This window comes from Rhamphochromis sp. 'chilingali', assembly GCF_963969265.1.
Source record: "Rhamphochromis sp. 'chilingali' genome assembly, chromosome: 14".
Taxonomy (NCBI): Eukaryota; Metazoa; Chordata; class Actinopteri; order Cichliformes; family Cichlidae; genus Rhamphochromis; species Rhamphochromis sp. 'chilingali'.
Genome location: NC_137941.1, coordinates 22,123,450 through 22,142,366, shown reverse-complemented (window position 1 = coordinate 22,142,366; position 18,917 = coordinate 22,123,450). Strand labels below are relative to the sequence as shown.

Here is an 18,917-nt window from a genome sequence, read left to right as displayed (position 1 = left end):
TGCAAATTTTTTCCTCTTCTCTCGACATCTGCTCTGCCCATGTGGACAAAGACTGAACTGAAGAACACTTATAAAATAAAGTGTCCGCAGGAATCCCAACTGGCCCTCTTCTTTTATACAAAGCTATGAGGTAATTGAGTCTTCCTCTTTGAGCAATTCTAGAGTGAGGCTGTAATAAGTTAACTACTGCCATCTACTGGCAGACTTCATACACTCCTTCCAGTACATCACTATCCTTCCTCTAGTTTCAGTTCAGGTGATCAGCATGAAAACTTCCCTAGTTTGAGCCACTTTCAAAGCCTTTCTATTTTATTACATAATATTTGATACTGTCTGGGCCACATGGTTTATCCATAAACCTGGATATGTTCATCAGCAGTACTTTGTTGCAATGACCGTAGAGAAACCAAGGGAAAGGTGACACAGGGTGAGCGAGATGAGACTTTAATTAGAGGTGAAAAAGTTCAGACTTTACCTTGGGACGCTTGTCAGGTAGGTCAACACGTTGTGAAACTCCTTGTCTGTGATCTCCCCAAATGCAGGGAATTCTGGGAACACAATGATGGGGCTGCCATTATCTCCTCTTCCTCCTAAGAAAAGGAAAACAAGATACACTGAAACTTTCCAGATAAAATAGGGGGTTCTGTAAGAATGCTTTATGTTTAATAGGACATAAGAATAGAACGAAAAATGCAGTCACAAGGGGGCACTGATGTGAAGACTAGATTGTGATACTGGAGACTGGACAGAAAAAAATACTATATATTCACATAAAAAATATAGTCTTGTAGGCTCTCGTTCTCTTCAACAGACAATCGGCAAAAAGCCACTGGTTTCATGTAAATACATGTTTTCTCCAATACTGATCTCCAGCACATGATTTAAATGTTGCCTCAGGTTTGAGACTTTGAGACTCAGAGATCATTTACATGAAATAATGACAAAAAAGAAATATTTGAGTGTTCTCACTCTCAATAAGATGATGACAAAAGATTATATAACAATTAAAGATGGAAGGATAGTAAAATAATAAAATGATATGAGACAGAGGGATGCTTCAGTGTTTGCACACAGTGAATAACGTTGACAACAACAGTCTCACCACGCGCACGCACGCACGCGCATGCCTGTCCCTGTGTGAAACAGCTGCTCTGTCAGCACTCATGACTAGAATATAAATCTCTGCCTTTTCCTTCCCTCATCACTATAGCAACAGCAAGTGCATGGTCATGGTTTCAACGTCTGCTTAGATCTTTGTCTGCAAAATGTTTTCTCAATTCTGCCACAGCCACAAGGTCGCCTCTTGGACAGGATTTTTGTCACTGTAGGACTTGCTGTAGCTTGAAATGTCTTTAAAATGATGCTAAAAATACACTTTTTTGGAGGTGAAAACATCTAACATGCAGAGGCGGTAAGTCCAAAAATTCCAGGTAACAGTATCAATGAAGCATGGGCCGTAACGTGATAAACCGTGAAGAGGAAACCGATAGAGGGGAAATTTGAATGGCAAATTAAAGCTGTCCTGTTCAGCTGAATTATGAAAAATTTAAGAGGAGTGCTGATCATTGAAAAATAGCAAACAAAATGACAAAGAACCCAGATCCGGTGAAGCAGACAGACAAAACAAAAAGGAAGACAAAAAAAAAGACATGGCAATTTGACCTGAAAGGAAGGCAAACTTCTTTTGCAGGTCAGGAGTGATGTCAGCAGCGCGGAGAGGACAGCTGTCCAGCTGCATGATCTCATCTGGAGAAAAAAAAGTTACAAAATTATAAGTAGCAATACATCTGAACCGAATACACAAAGTTTAGCAAAGTCTGACAGATTAATTTGAGGATTGTTTAGACTGTCATGGTTCTAAAAATATGTCTACCATCTCTACACATAATTCATTAATAAAACAGTATATTGTGGTGCATTTTCATATATACTTCATTTCACCAAAACGCAGGTTACTTTTGCTGTAAACAAACAGTACTGATATGTTAACAGGCTTGGGCAGATCAAGAACTGTTGACAATGTGCTCGCCTCATACAGATTAAATTAATCAGATTAAAGGTCATTCCCCCAGTTGGAGATAGAGATTGTAATTATACTGGGGATCAAACTAGAGGTTAGGGAGCCTTGTAGGCTAGACAAGCTGTAACATAATATGCAGAAGTGGAAGGAGATTTTAATCACGCAACAGACAACTTTCCAAAATAATCTTCACCACAAAGCACAGAGAAACAGATTAAATACATATTGAAAAAGCTTTACAGATTCCAGTTTCTGAGCTTTTAACCCTCATGAATATGTATTAAAAGGGACTAAAAACATACTTTATGTCCTCGGTTGGCCTCTCACTACAGTTTGAGTAATCAACTCTTAAATTAACATGTTACTTTCTGCTGAACTATTCTGGTTGCATCACATAAGAGTTTCGGTGTTCTTTTCAACACTTCTCAATGATTTGAAGCAGAAGGGGCTCAACAGGGAAACTTACTTTGGTGCACCAGTTAGGACTGGGCAATCATGAATTAAGACTCTGGCTGAAGTGGCAGGGTCGCTTACTGATGTTGGCACAGGCTGCTGTGATGAAGAGGGCAAAACTCTAGCAACACTCACAGCTGATTTGGACTGCGGTGAACGCTGTAGGGGTCATGACTGCCTGGTATTTTATATGCAATGGAAACTATACAATAACAACTGCCCAGAGCTCAACTTGAAACTGATAGTCATACATTATATACATACAATAAAAAAAATGAACATCACTCACTCCCACTGTTAAGACATGTAAACTAAGCCACCTCCACAGCATCCATAAAAAAGCAGTACTCTACTGTAATCCATACATATCATTCACATGTTTCTATATCAAAGATCTAAACAAGCTCTGAGCTTTGTTGTGTTTTATTTAAAAAAGTTTTTTATTGGTTTTGAGCAGGGAAAACAAGCAGAGAAAATGTGGCACTGCTGTAATGAACTCTGTGCCATTTGCTATTACAGTTTGGTATTTAATTATTTATGCTGAGATGTGTTTTATGTGACGAGCTCAATAATATAAGTGTTACACTTGCCCCAGTGTACCAGTACATCTGTCATCCTGTCATTAACTTTCTACAGTTACATTTAAGCTTCAGATTTATTCCTAGTGCTGATTGGCTGCAGAAGTTTCACCTTCGCTCATATAAAACCCAAGAAGCTGGAGCTTCTGCTCCCTCACCTCCATCAGCACAGGCATTATTCCTGTGTTACTTTTGCAGTTGTGTTTATTATTTATTAATTATGAGTTGAGTAGTGTAGAATAAGGAGGGGATGTTTTTCTCATTATCATTTAATATTTTAATATGGCATTATTAGTTCATTAGAAGTATATAACCAGCTTTGCATTAAGCATAAATTGAAGTTTTTGACCTTACATTATTCTTTGCATTACAGTGATGGTGATAACTTTAGTTTGATCTTTTCTTACAGGTACCAGAATAATAACATGATTTTCCATTGCAGATGTAACCATGATCATTCCATACACATTGCAGTTTGTTGCTTATTCTAGAGTTGTGCTCAAGGTAATTAAAGGTTAAAAGCTACAGCCAGCGCGAGTCTGGCTGATCTATGGAGGGCAAAGGCTTTGAGCTTGGAAGGCCGCACGCGCTTACACAGCACTTATAAGATGTTATTCTTGGTGATTTTGTGCTTAGTCATGTTTTAATATGTTTTAAGTAGAAGTAGCTGATCCAGCAATATTCATTTAATATTATATACTTGATTTAGAGCAATACACACTGATGGTCTTAACAAATGAAAGAGTCCTTGTAGCTGCCATGTTGTGTCTTAGCAGGGTACAGACTGTTCCAGGAGACGGGGGCAGTCAGCGTCTGCCCTCGGGAAGGAGACAATGTTATTCTTTGTGTTAAATAAACTTGTCAACATTGATTGTATTACACCTGTCACTACGCATGAGGGGGCGTTCTAATACCCTGATTTCATAAAACTATGGTGATGTGTTTTTTGAGATGAGATCTGAGACTGTCTGCATACAGTGTCCATCTCCCACGTGTGTGATCATTAAATCATCGTTTGACTCAACCCGACCGGACCAGTGTTGTTATTGTGGGTTTTTCCTCTGGTGTCCATCCCCAATATTTTGAACCTTAACATTTTGGGGGCTCGTCCTGTGGTATTGGGGTGGAAGTGTGAGGTGTGGACGGTCTGAGGTTGTCGAGCGGACAGGCACGGACCAGGGATCTGATGTGAGTGGCTCCGCGGGTGCATCTAAAGGTAAGGCACTGCCTGTTGAGTTGTTTCCCAAACTGTGCCAAATTGGGCTGCATTAAATTAAAAGCCTACTCACTGACGTTGCTGGTGAGTGTCTGTTTTGATTTTGATGAGAATCACCGTGTGTTATGCAGTTAAAGTTGTTTAAGAGTATTTAATGAAGTTGAAGAAATATGAAAGTAATAATGTTGGGTTTGAGTCCCTGGATATTGAGCTGAAGGCTCAGGTAGTTTGGTAGGGAAATTAGGACAGAAACTGTTCTGGAGGAAACAGAGACTGGTTAATAGTTTTACAAATTAGGTCAGAAACTGTTCTGGAGGTAACAGATACTGTTTAATTGATATGTTAAAATTTGTCAAAATTGTTTAGGTGAAAATTGTTATAGGACGGCACTGGAAGATGCTAAGAAGCACATAGCCCGGAGGTTACGCTCCCTCCTGGCCGTGGACGCGCGGTCTTGACCTGTCGGCGAACAGGGTTAGTTCAGTTTGGCTTAACTGTGGGGTACAGGGCATCCTGAAATAAGCTAGGAGTTAGAATCTCCTCACCGTTTTAAATGGTGTGATGTGCTTTTTTGGACACAGTTAAATTGAGTTAGGGATTTTAGAAATCAGGCCATAGGCTGTTCTGGAGGAAACAGATACTGGTTAATTGATTACAAAAAAGTGAGACTTTCTTCGGTGAGACCCGTTATTTTAAATTTGTCGAAATTTGTTAGGTGCTGAATCTGTCAGGCCTGTCAGTGGTTGTAAATATAAGACGTCTTTGTAATATAAAATAGAGTTTTGTCTGAGCTTTGTGTGAGACTCTGTGTGACGCGCAGCTGCTGCGCTGCGAGCTATTTTTAGACTGTGTGAACATGCAAATGAGCTGCATTTGCAAGGGAGGAGAACGGAGCTTTTCACTTCCTGCCCAGAGTGTGTGTGAGCCTTATAAGCAGAAGGCTTTTTATTGCTGAAAGTTTGTAAATATGCTGCTGGTTTTGATGTTATAACAATATAAATGGCTTCTAATTGAAAAAGAGTGGTTTTAATAATTTTCAGACATACCTTGCAACTGTGCTTATAATGAGTTGGCACTCGGCCTTTGAAGGTCAGAAGCTTCATTCGGCGTGACTGTCCGGATTGATAAAGTGTAGTAAATGCCTTGAGTGCAGAGGGTTAAATGCAAACAAGCTTACACACACATAGGTTATGATCAGAATAGGTCCCTAGAAGGCTTTTGAATGTTTTAAACCAAGTGTGAATCACTAGAAGGTTATTAGTTAATCACAGTTGATTTATGTAATGTAAAAAGCATTTAAGACAGAGTAACTTCAGTTTTTGAGGAGGATAAGAGAGCGTTCCTAGATCAGAGTAAGCTGCTGTAAGTCAATTGAAAACAATTTAATTAAATCTTAAATATTTTATACTGATAACACAACTGATTTTAAGTCATACCTTTAAATAAGTAAAGTTCATGAAGTTTTCTGAGCTGCCATGACACAGAGAAAGTGGAGTGTTTCACCCTGAAAGGATGAAATGATGCTCTGCCTTTGTTGTCAAGTTCAAACATAGGCCGTAAATAAATATGAGCCACTAATAAGCGTGACATAATTAATAATTTCAAACAATAAAGCACATTGGGTGAGTGACCCAGATAACAATAATTTATGAGCACGCAATAAAGTGGACCTGTTAGAACCCCTTTGACATTTGTCCCTTCAACAATAAATGATTATATTGTGTCCCATGCACTAAACAGTCCCATCTAATACTGTTAAATTGTTGTTAAATAGAATACAAGCAAACATGCCTGTGCTCTATTTTGCAACCTGTAACATACAAATTGCAGAGGAAGAGGGTCGGCTGGAGGTGACCTGTAAATGTCACATAGTGACTGAGGAAGGTGTTTCACCTTATGAGATGACAGTGTGGTCTGAGATTGAGATGCATGAATTAAATGCCTATGTGCAACGTTGTCTTCTCCTATTTCGAGGCTTAAAGGAGATAACTGAGAATGAAAATGATCCAAATTGGGTGCCTACAGACGCGGCTCATTTTGCCTATGCTACGGTAGAACACGGTGAATTTGTCACTTTGTGAGCAAACATGATATTGCTTTGGGGCAATTTTCTGTGAAAAAATTTAAGGCTGTGTGAATGAATTCGAGCTGTGTTATTGTTTTGTGCCCCAAAGTTAACATGCAGTGTGTATGAGTTTATAACATTTATGTTACAGAGTAAAAAGTAGTCATTAAAAGTGAATATTGAAAGAGGCTTGGTTAAGTCTTGACACACTGCGTTGGCTGTGTGTCCTACCAAGCAGATCACAAGGAGACAGTGACCCTTGGAGGAGTGAAAGTAATTCTGAAAGCTAACAGGCAGACATTGCGGAGTGATCCAGAAGGAGGAGCCGTATAACGTCACAAAAAGGGAGGTAAGCCTGTGTTCTAGGATAATGGCTGACGGCCCGAGCATGACACCTACTGGGCACAGAGGCTATAAGCCTCTGAAGGAGCAGCAGGAACAGTTAAAAAGAGCCATTCGTTTAGCTTCTCCTGGATCATCAAAGTTAGCTGAGAAGGAATGCAAAGCAATGGAAGCTGAGCTAAGCAAGCTTATTGCTTCCCAACAGAGAGGGCTGGATGACAAAATAGCCCTAAGTCTTGTGCTCAAAATAGAAGGAGAGAGATGTGAGCAGCAATTGGAACAACTGCAAACCGAGGCAGAGAAACGTTCAATTAACTGGAGAATTAACCAACAAATCAAGAAACTACAGCAAACTCATGCAAAGTGTTGCATGTGGATGTTCTTGTGGAACGGAGCATCTTCCTGGATGGAGGAGGATGACACAGCTGAAACAGAAGATATGGAAAGCATAATGGAGGCTTTGAAACAACTGAAAGAGCAAAATAAGAAGCTGGAAGACCAAATGAAGAACTGGATTCCAAAACCAGGAGATGCTAACAAGTATCACACAGCAGAGATTCTTCCTTGGGCCACATTAACATCTAATGCCGTAGGACGACAACATGTCATGCCTGTAATGACCCTCAGAGGAGGACAAGTTCAGGGCCCAGATGGACAGACGGCAGCGGTTGTAGGAGGAGTAGCTGATGTTGAATACACCAGAGCACCACTGGTGTTTCATAATGAAGGGCCTATGACAGTTAAATGTCAGTCCCTGAGTGGGGAAGGGAAAGTGATAACATCAGCCGCAGAGGAAGGCTTGCCTTCGCCTTCTTGTTCACATGAGAGAGGAGACAGGCCAGAAGCCGAAGCATCAAGAGAGAGCCTGCCAGACCAGACTGGAGAAGCGGATTGGACCCCAACAAACGAGGAAATGATTTCACCGGTGGAAAGGATGGCACAACCGGCTTTCATCGGGCTGCCAACACCAGCAAGAGAAGAGCAGGCCCAAACCAGGTCAAAACATTCCAAAGCAATGGCCAAGTCAGACACATGGGCAGGAGAAGTATTCGGACGAATGCTTGAAGCCCCGCAAGGGCTATTGGAAGTATTAAATACGCTGAAGACCGTAAAGGACAAAATGACCAAAAGCATGGCAGAAGAGGAGAGCGACAATGATTCATCTACCTCAGAGGAGGAAGATGATGACGAAGATAACGACAGAGGAGGAGTCGCGTCAGAACCAAGTATAGCCAGGAATCTTAGGTCAAGACAGGTGAAAAAAGAGCAGGGACAGAGGAGGCCTATTTTTAAGAGTTCAAAAGGCAAGGGAAAATTGGGACAGTGTAAAACTGTGACCAAAGCAGAAAAAGCTGCGGGCACTTATTATAATTTGCCTTTAGTGGCTGGTGCAAAAAACGAACCAGTGTACCGCGCATACAAAGTAAGAGATTTGGAGGCATTTGTTAAACAGCTTCCACCTATAACTGGAGGAGGAGCAAGGTGGTTGCGTGAATTAGGCAGACTAACAGAAGGAGAGGAGCTTGCGATTGGTGATTTTCGCGCCATTTCTGCGCGGTGTATGCTCGGTGGTGGGCTAGCAGATGTAGAGGCCATAGCTCGCACAACTCGCTATGCAAATGATTTGCCTTATCATGAAGTGCAATGTGCTTTGTCTGACGCAGTCCGTGAAAAGTACCCAACCCCTAACACAGGAGCCATACCTAAAATAATTTGGGACCCCCAAAACACACCTAGAGAGTTTTTAGAAAAAGCCAGAGATCAGTGGTTGTTAGAAACAGGTACCCATCCGGGTAGAGAAGGTGAGCATCGGGCGTGGTTTCGCTCAGCGGTGCTGGCAGGGCTGCCAAACCAGGTCACAGAAGATCTACAGAAAAACCCAGATTTTGCCGTAGCAGATTCGGTGCAGTGGGAAAGACATGTCTCGCATCGTTTGCAGCTGGAGCAGGACAGGGCGAACAAGCAGAAAAAAGAGTTGGAGGAGGCACAAGCGTCTCTGCTCAAACTACAGTTGGTGGAGGCCAGAAACAAAGCCTGCGAAAAGAAAAAAGAGGAAAAAGAAAAAACAGAAAAAATGATGGTAGTTGCGACCCAGCCTGGTCCTGGGCCTGAATGGCCAGATAGTGGCCCGGGTCCCTGCACTAATGACGGATGGCCCGCCAATGCACCAAGGCAGAACCAACCCACAGGGAATTGGGGAACCGGTGGATCGTACAGAGGGCGTGGTGGCTCAGCGGGGGGAGTACAAAGAGCTCGTAACACGGGGAATCTCAGCAGTGTGCCTTGGAATGTCTGTTGGAGGTGTGGAGCAGAGGGTCATTGGAGCAAATATTGCCCAGAACGTCGTCAGAACAATCAAAGAAGAGGCTACCAATCCCAGGCACGTGGAGCTCCGAGAGCAAGAGATGGCTATAGGGGAGCATATCAGGCCCCAAACCCGAGTGCAGCACCAGCCGCGCAGTATCCAGTGGCTGACTGGAGGGAGGACCAGTACTGAAGGGACCCGGAGGGACCAAACAGCATGGGGATGGCAGATCCCATGCTGTCAATGACTGTAGAAGGGACAGAATTGCCCTTCTTAGTAGACACTGGAGCAACATATTCAACCTTGAGAGCAGCACCAGACAGTGCAACGTTGTCCTGCCACACAGTGAACGTGGTGGGTTTTTCCGGGATCCCGACAACTCTGCCAGTGACTGACCCAGCTTTGACAAAGCTGGGCAAGCAGACTTTGAAACACAACTATGTGGTGTCATCGCAAGCGCCAGTAAATCTCATGGGCAGGGACCTGCTCGTGAAGTTGGGCGCCACAATCACATGTTCAGCAGATGGATTATCTGTGACTCTGCCAGGGGGCCAGCATTTTCCGTGCCTGGGAACAAATTCAAAGGCTCAATATCTGCTTCAAGACTGTGAAAGAGCAAAAGCCGATATCTACTGGGGGAGACTAGTGAAAGAGGATGTTCTGAGGCAATTTCAGCTGTGGAGACCCTGGATAATGAGCTTGGCAGTTTACTCCCCTCCGCGCGACCCTTACCACGTTACCCTGTTTTATGATAAAGAGAATGACGACACTTATCGTGAATTATTTCAATCTGATCTTGAGGGTCAGACGTGGAATGTGCAAACACATGACATCTACATTGGACCAGAAGGTGTAGCCGCGGCTGTGAAATTAACTGATGAACAACTGCCTTGGTACAATGTGGAAGAAAATTCAACCCCTCACATTACATTGGCGGTCCACCAAGGTCATGGTGCAGGTGATCTAGGTCCAATGGTCAGGCGAGCACTGGACGACACAGGGTGGCAAAGAACCCAAATTCCTAACTTATCTTATACTCCAAATTGTAAAACCTATCGCATAACTTGTGCCTGTGAGGATACAGTGATTTTGGAACATAAAGAAATTTCAAAAACACATGGTGAGGAGTGTGTAGATCATCCTCACGCAGTTGCTGGACTGTCAAATCTGCCCGACAGTCTATGGTCAAAAGGGCCCACGGATGTTGGCCTAGCTAAGTGTCCTCCTGTCTTGTTCCAGCTCAAGTCACACACACCAATCAATAGACCACAGTATAAACACAAACCTGAAGCAGAGGCAGGAATTACAGAAACAATAGAAGGCCTGTTAAGGGCCGGGGTGTTAGGGCCCTCTCACTCACTGTGGAACACACCAATTCTACCAGTGGAGAAACATGGAACAGGAAAATACCGCATGGCACATGACTTGAGAGCCATTAATGAAATATTACTCTCTAGCACTGCACCGGTACCAAATCCGTACACAGCTTTATCAGCTATCACATGTGACCAAAAGTGGTTCACGTGTATTGACCTGGCAAATGCATTCTTTTGTCTTCCTCTGCATGAGTCACTCAGAGACATTTTTTCATTCACATACAGAGGCCAACAACTCAGATACACACGTTTGCCACAAGGCTTTGCACTTTCTCCAGGTATTTTCAATCAGGTGCTTAAAGAAGCCCTGTCGTCATGTAATTTGCCTAATGATTGTACATTAATACAATATGTTGATGATCTTCTCATTGCAGCCCCGTCAGCAGCGGATTGTACAGCGGCATCGTTCGTTGTGTTGAATAGGTTGGCGGAATGTGGCTTTAAAGTAAGTAAAGACAAGCTGCAGTTAGTTTGCCCTGAAGTGACCTTTTTGGGCCGGGTAATCGCACACAAATCAGTGGGTTTGATGAACACACACAGAGACCAAATTTTGACACACCCAAAACCGCGAACTGTGAGAGAAATGCTTTCTTTTCTTGGTTTAACAGGTTACAGCAGGCAGTTCATTCCGGATTATGCAGGCAAAACTGCCCCTTTAAGGGGCCTAATGAAGCAAGTTGGCGTTCGAAACTTTAAGGCTGAGTGAAGGCTGAGTAAGGCTTTAGGGTGAAACAGGATTTGTCAAGGGCCTCAGATTTAGCCACACCCAATTATGATGAGCCATTTTATTTGGATGTTTCTGAAACAAACTCAGTTGTAAATGGAGTGTTGTTTCAGAAAAAAGGGGGGGGGGGGGGGGGGGTAGAGATGTGCTCATGTATGTTAGTGTAAAACTACATCCAACAGAAGCAAAGCATCCTACATGCACACAACATGCAGCAGGGGTCGCTAGAATTATCCAAAAAACAGCACATGTAGTGAGAGAACACCCACTAAAAATACTCACTACACATAGCATAGTGGCATACGTGAATTCACAAGCATTTTGTATGTCACCACGGGCACAACAGAGACTGAGCAAAGTCTTAGAGGCCCCAAATTTGACATTCACACATGAAGGAATTAACATGGCAGATTTAATGGGTGTAGGGGAACCACATGACTGCGCCAAAAGAGCACAGATTGAGGAAAAGATTAGAGAGGACCTGAAGGCTGAACCCATACCGGGAGCTGAGGACTGGTTCACCGATGGATGTTGCCACCGAGACGAAGGAGGACTGAAAGCAGGGTATGCGGTGGTTTGCAGAGTAGAAGGAGATTATCAGGTCAGAGAGTCAGGAAGGATTGAGGGAAAGCAGTCGGCCCAGAGAGCTGAAGTGATAGCCTTAGCTCGAGCTTTGAGACTAGCCAAGAACAGGAGAGTGAACATCTACACCGATTCGGCATATGCGTTTGGAGCAGCGCATGTGGAGCTGCCTCAGTGGAAAAGAGCAGGATTCAGAACAGCAACCAATGCACCTATTTCCCACAAACATGAAATGGAGGAACTGGAAAAGGCCTTGGCTGACCCAGAGGAGGTGAGCATTATAAAATGCAAAGCTCACTCCCAAGGAACCAGCATGGTGGAAAAAGGAAACCAGAGAGCAGACGAAGCCGCAAAGGAGGCCGCAGGCTACAAAGGACGGAGACAAATGATACAGGTAACTCCAGAAGAGGAGATATCTGTTGACCTGATTGAGGAAGTCAAACAGGCCCAGGAGGAGGCATCCCCAGAGGAAAAGGGGGTGTGGAAAAACAAAGGAGCCTGGCAGGATGGACATTTGTGGAGGGGGCCAGACGGGCGCCCCGTGCTGACAGCCAAAATGGCAGAACAGAAGGTGGATGAGGCCCACGGACTTGCCCACGTGGGGAGAGCCCAGATGGAAAGAAATTTGTGTCATTGGTGGCATCCTGAGCTGCGAGGAATGATAAGGGAGAAGGCCAGGATGTGCTTAATCTGTGGGGCACACAATCCTAAGCCAGCAGTAAAACCGGAAGTGGGTAAGTTTCGGCCCCCTGAGAGGCCGGGAGAGGAGATTGTTATTGATTTCACTGATATGATTGATTCCGGGCCTGGCGGTGTAAGATATTTGTTAGTGTGTGTTGACGCTCTGACCGGCTGGCCAGAGGCCTGGGCTACAAAAAAGGAGGATGCTAAGACTGTCGTTAAGTGTTTAATCAATCATTACATTCCCCGTCATGGGTTCCCGAAAAGAATTAGATCAGATAATGGAACCCATTTTAAAAATCAAGATTTGGAAAAAGTAGAAAAAATGTTGGGCGTCCAGCATAAATTTGGAACGGTCTATCATCCTCAGTCTCAGGGGAAAGTAGAAAGAATGAACCTAAATTTGAAAAACAAATTGGCAAAAATCTGCGCGCAAACAGGGCTAAATTGGGTCGCAGCCCTGCCGGTTGCGTTGATGACCATAAGATGTTCTGTTAATCAATCCACAGGTTTTACACCATACGAGCTGCAAACCGGGAGACAGTTTCCGGCACCTTGGACGGTGGGCTCGGTTGAACGGGACAAAAAGGGGAACCGGTCCCACGCAGACTACTGGAACGAGCTAAAGGCGCTAGTGTCCAGTTTCACGAAACAGGCGGCTTGTAAAGGGCCCACAGGAGAAGGAGAGGTCCCGGACGCGAAAACAGTGTGGCTGAGAGTCATCAAACGAAAGTGGAAGGAGCCCCGCTGGACTGGTCCATATGAGGTATCGGCTCGGACGGCGACAGCGGTCCAACTGAAGGGGAAAGGCGACACCTGGTATCACTGGACGCAGTGCGCGGCCGCGCACGAGGGCTTGGTGGGGAAGGATCAATCTCCACCCAACACAGGTGAAATTGAGCGGCAGAATAAACCCTCACACCTGTGCAACGGGCCGACCGGTGGTCTACCCGGAAGGTCGAAGAAAGAAGAGCAGTCAAGGAGGAGATCGCCGCGCCAACGAAAAGGAGCGGTACCACACTGAACACCTAAAACAAGAGAGAGGCTCTGATAAAGGGCTTTGAACTTTTTACTACACCATAACATTCACATACCACCATGCCATCACAACAATTAGACACTGGTGATGAAAGAAGAGTTTCAAAAGCCATCACAATGTTCAAAATTATTATGAGTTTGATGTTAACTATGTTGCTAATCATGGCTATTTGTTTTTTGATTTGTTTGTTGCAGACCGACCCGGGAAACCAGTCTGAGCACGGAGGCCATGCCAGTCCGGCGTTGTTTGGTACACCAATTACATCACGCGTGATCTATAGTGATTTAAAGCTGCGGGCAAGAGTGAAGCGCGAGGTCTCTGGTAAAAAGGATGAGTGTCTCAGCACATATGGTGGTTTAGAATTAGATTATGTTATTGGCTCCACAACTTCCTTTACGTTTGATCTGTGTGATGTTGTTAATTGCAGGGACGTCGGCAGTGCTTGGAGGGGATACAATGTGTGGGTCTGTTGGGATTATTCAGTGAGTACGCACTGCGAGAGGGGAAATCGTCCTTATGACAGCTGGTGCCGTAATTGGGACCAGGTAAGGGGTTACACTGGGCAAAATTTGGAACCGTTAGAATCAGGATCAGAAAACGGGCTTAAACTACAGAGGGATTTTAGCCCCTCTGGAAACGCGTTAACTTTATCATTGGGGAATTGGCATCGCAAACAATCTATGTATTTAATTTTGGGGGTGGAAACAGCGGGGGTTGATCCAAAAGGGTTAATTAAAGTTAATTTCCTAGAAAAAACTAATCGCGTACCGTCAGGTAGAGAAGAAATGACAACTCGTGTGATTTCTACTCCCACCAGCTCTGTTGCATCTTTTACAGGGCAGGAGGGGAGCGGGTCGTCGGAAGCTACACCAGAGGAGCACGAACCAAGGGAGAGGCGAGTAGTGTCGGTGGACTACACCACCCTGAAACCTCAGGATTTGATTGAACGCGCTACCGGGTTCAGTGACAGTAACATCTGGCTGGACTGGATAGCCCAAAATGCTAGAGAACAAAAAGTGGCTAATTGTGTAGCTTGCGCTTCTGCAAGGCCGCGTTTATTTATAGAGCCTGCACCTCTGCATCCAGAGGATCAGTGGGGCTATGATTGTATGCTGCGGATGACTAGAGGAGCTGTGAATACGGGGAACTGCACTGTGTTGTCCAGTCTATTTCCCCCTATTGGCAAGCTCACGCAAGTAGGGCCGTTTATGCCCCGGAAAGATAATTATACGTGCTTTAAGTTAAGTTTAAGTTTCTGAAACTATGCATGATCACTCCGGTGTTGGTAATCCGTTAGAAGGCTGGCTGACCTCAGTGTTCGGACGGTGGAAGGGGGTTATCGCTTCGGTCATGTTTTCTTTGTCTGTTGTGGTGGGTATTATGGTTATTTGTTGTTGTCTCATCCCTTGTGCCAGAAGAATGTTCAAAAGTATGTCTGTGAGGGCAGTGGACCCTGGAGTCATTACTCCAATGTCCATGATGCCAATGATGCATGTGGAACTGAATGTGTAGGCCAAGGAGGGACACAACTGTTTGTGACCTCTGGATTCTCCAGAGGTCAACAGAGGGAATTGTAGAATAAGGAGGGGATGTTTTTCTCATTATCATTTAATATGGCATTATTAGTTCATTAGAAGTATATAACCAGCTTTGCATTAAGCATAAATTGAAGTTTTTGACCTTACATTATTCTTTGCATTACAGTGATGGTGATAACTTTAGTTTGATCTTTTCTTACAGGTACCAGAATAATAACATGACTTTCCATTGCAGATGTAACCATGATCATTCCATACACATTGCAGTTTGTTGCTTATTCTAGAGTTGTGCTCAAGGTAATTAAAGGTTAAAAGCTACAGCCAGCGCGAGTCTGGCTGATCTATGGAGGGCAAAGGCTTTGAGCTTGGAAGGCCGCACGCGCTTACACAGCACTTATAAGATGTTATTCTTGGTGATTTTGTGCTTAGTCATGTTTTAATATGTTTTAAGTAGAAGTAGCTGATCCAGCAATATTCATTTAATATTATATACTTGATTTAGAGCAATACACACTGATGGTCTTAACAAATGAAAGAGTCCTTGTAGCTGCCATGTTGTGTCTTAGCAGGGTACAGACGGTTCCAGGAGATGGGGGCAGTCAGCGTCTGCCCTCGGGAAGGAGACAATGTTATTCTTTGTGTTAAATAAACTTGTCAACATTGATTGTATTACACCTGTCACTACGCATGAGGGGGCATTCTAATACCCTGATTTCATAAAACTATGGTGATGTGTTTTTTGAGATGAGATCTGAGACTGTCTGCATACAGTGTCCATCTCCCACGTGTGTGATCATTAAATCATCGTTTGACTCAACCCGACCGGACCAGTGTTGTTATTGTGGGTTTTTCCTCTGGTGTCCATCCCCAATATTTTGAACCTTAACAGTAGAAAGTTAGTGGCAATCCTTTTTTCAGTTGTGGTTCGATTAATTTGGGGAAGAAGCTTGAATCAGATGTGTGGTTGTTTCTGGGTTTTCTTTCTCTTGCAGCAGCGTTCTGGCATCTTTTACATCAGGTTCTTTTGAGCCATGGATTTAAGGTCCATAATGAGACCTAATAATTTAATTTAAAAACAGAACATGGGCAAATCTGAAGCACCACTCTATTTAGTTCCTACAGAAACATTCATGTTCACTAAGCTATCCAGGAACAGAAATCTGTATTATATTGAGCCAAAAGAGAGAAAGAACATTTATTTGTGCCATCAAGTTTCTAGGAGGGGAGTTTCCTGTAAATATGGATGTGAACACAGACATACTGCTTAAGATAAGACTGAAGAGCAATATTGACTTTTGGTATCAGTCTGACTTTGTTTGCTTCATTTTCCTAAAGCACATAATTCACACTGGATTCACATGTTATTGTTTCACTGTATCAAAAGTATTATTTTATTCCCTCATCATTATGATCTTTTCTTTGAAAAGGACATTAGTGGGGCCTCTGTGGATCGGGCTTGCTCTGGCACACCTCCTGGTTGCTTGACTGCGTTGGGATCTGTAAAGTCTGCAAGCCCAGGCTCTTCTTTATTTTGTGATGTGGCAGTGTCCTGACTGGAGACTGCCACTGGTCTGATGCGCTATATCTGCAATCGATCATTGGTTTTAATGTTGTGGCTATACTGCAAGCTGTTATGCTTCTTTTGATATCTATAGCAAGAGTCCATCCATAAACATACATAAGGAAGGGGGTGCCTAAAAAATATACGCATGGAAATTATTAGAACTTAAGAGAGACAACATAACGGTAAATTAAATGGTTTGTTAAGCTCATCCTAGCAAACTCAAGACTTGGTAAGCTGACAAACATTAGACTCTAGACTCTACATGCACACACGAAACATTCAGAAGAAACCCAATGTATAGAGAAATATACAGAAAAGTCAGATGAATAGAGTCTGTCCCCAGAACCATACCTGTGTCCATGATATTCGCCAGAACAAAGCATAGACAAGATATGACCTGGTGCTTTCAGTCCATCATACAGTAATCCTCATTGTTAACCATAGTGTTCCCTTCTTTGCTGTGCATTTTAGGTGACTAACACCCTCCCTTTATGCAAACACTTGTCTTAGTGTAGCTTAAACAAACCAAAGTCTTAGTGTCACTCTTTGTTTGACAACAGGTCATATCAGGTTACTTGGCCTTTGGGTATTACCACCATCATTATCAGAGAGTTAGTGTAGTGGGAAACAAAAACATGTCACTCTCTTCCCTTTTCAAACAAAGCAACACACACATATACACTGTTTAGTGATAAGACTCATTTAAATGTGCAGTCTTCGTCTGTCCTTTGAATCCGTTTTGCTCCCAGCTGTTGGCAGGGAAGCCCGAGGACTATTGTAACATTTATTGAGAAAAGGAACATATATATGTACACTAACTAGCAGTACAATAGGTGTTTCCTTTTTTACTAATAAGGACAAGACTGCAATATTCTTTTTAATCCAGGAAGTCAGACTGTTATACTGGCAACCTTGCTTCTGTCAGTCTGCCCCAGGGCAGCTGTAGCTTGCCTCCACCAGTGTGTGAATGAATAGTGGAATTGTAAAGCGCTATATAAATGCAATCCATTATTATTATATAAAAAGTCATCATGCCACTATATCTCAAAAAGAAGCAATCTTTCAGGTAATCACATTGCTGCAATTGTATCTAATGATATAGCTTAAATACTTTAAAATTTGTTTAAATGTTGGGTACTGCAGGATGTGCCAAAGCCTACAAAGACTTGAAAAACCTGGAAGCTATTCTAGTGGTAATTCGATTTTAAGTCAACATACTAAATACAAGTACAGGTGACTTAAATGTATGATAATGCTTTGATGAAACAAGTTTCTAACGTATTTCATGTTAGTATTGACAACAGATATGGCAGATGGCATAACAGATCTTGATAAAATAACATAATAAGATCATGTAAACATGTTGATATATTAGTTTAAAAGCACCCGAAATAAATGGATGACATGTATTTATTTATTTCTCACATGCTTCACCTGTATATGTCATGAATATACCTGCAAACTGTTGCTTTCTTTTTCTCCTGTCCATATGTAAGCTAATATTGTTTTAACACATTAACCCCCCCCCCCCCACTATTTTACACAAAATATGCTTTTTCATAGTGTAGTGGAATATGTCCTTTTAAAGAAAACAATAATAACAATAAACTGTTACAATTGCCCCCAATAGATTGTCACAGCCAGGGGGAGCCGACGGCGTGTAGCGTGAAAAAGAGACGAAACTGCATTTCAAACAAAAAGCGAGCCGTTTATTCAGGCTGATTAAACCTGAATACAAAAGGCAAATAAAGGGCAAAAACTGAACTAAAACCTAAACTCGGGAAACTACACTGTGGTTATTATGATTAAACTATAATAACTATGACTACAGACAGGAACATGACTCTGAGCAGGAACATGCAAATAACTATGATGAAAAAACATGAACTGAGCAGAATCATGAAAAACTCTTAACCTGACGTGACGCAGAAGGAATTAACACCGACGACTTGACGCTGAACAAAGAAAGACAGTGGACTTAAATACATCCAGGAGGTGATCAGGGGAAGTGGAAACACATGGGGAAACAGCTGACACAAATGAACATAGTGACGTTACAGGGAGGAGTAAAATTAAACACACTGAACAAAGAAACACAAGACAAACAGGAAAAAACAAAACGTGAAACATGTGACATAACACCGGCTAGACAACATGAAGCACACAGACAAGAAATTCATGAGAGTAACACAGAAGACTTAGGAGAAACATAAACGAAACGAAACTCAAGGCAAACACATGATAATCCTAGATCTTAACATCCTTTCAATATAACATAATAAATCACAAATGCAAAAATAAACACAAAATTCTGGGTCACAGACACAGCCACAACAGTACATTAAAATCCTGGGTTCTAGTTACGAACACCTATGTTATAATGGGCTGTTGATGTAAATTTTTAACACAGGGATAGAACTGATGTGTCACTGTG

General features: G+C 42.9%; 1 protein-coding gene across 4 annotated transcripts in view; it reads right to left on the bottom strand.

The window, feature by feature from the left end:
- The window catches only part of mcf2lb (mcf.2 cell line derived transforming sequence-like b), a 51,623-nt gene that overhangs the window by 24,203 nt on the left and 8,503 nt on the right, over positions 1–18,917 (bottom strand). For all 4 annotated transcript variants that reach the window (XM_080902788.1, XM_080902789.1, XM_080902786.1 and 1 more), the window contains exons 2-3: positions 1,663–1,746; positions 476–590 (exon numbers count right to left, since the gene is read on the bottom strand). In XM_080902788.1, coding sequence (XP_080758914.1) covers positions 476–590; positions 1,663–1,746 — 199 coding nt within the window. The remainder of the gene's footprint in view (positions 1–475; positions 591–1,662; positions 1,747–18,917) is intronic.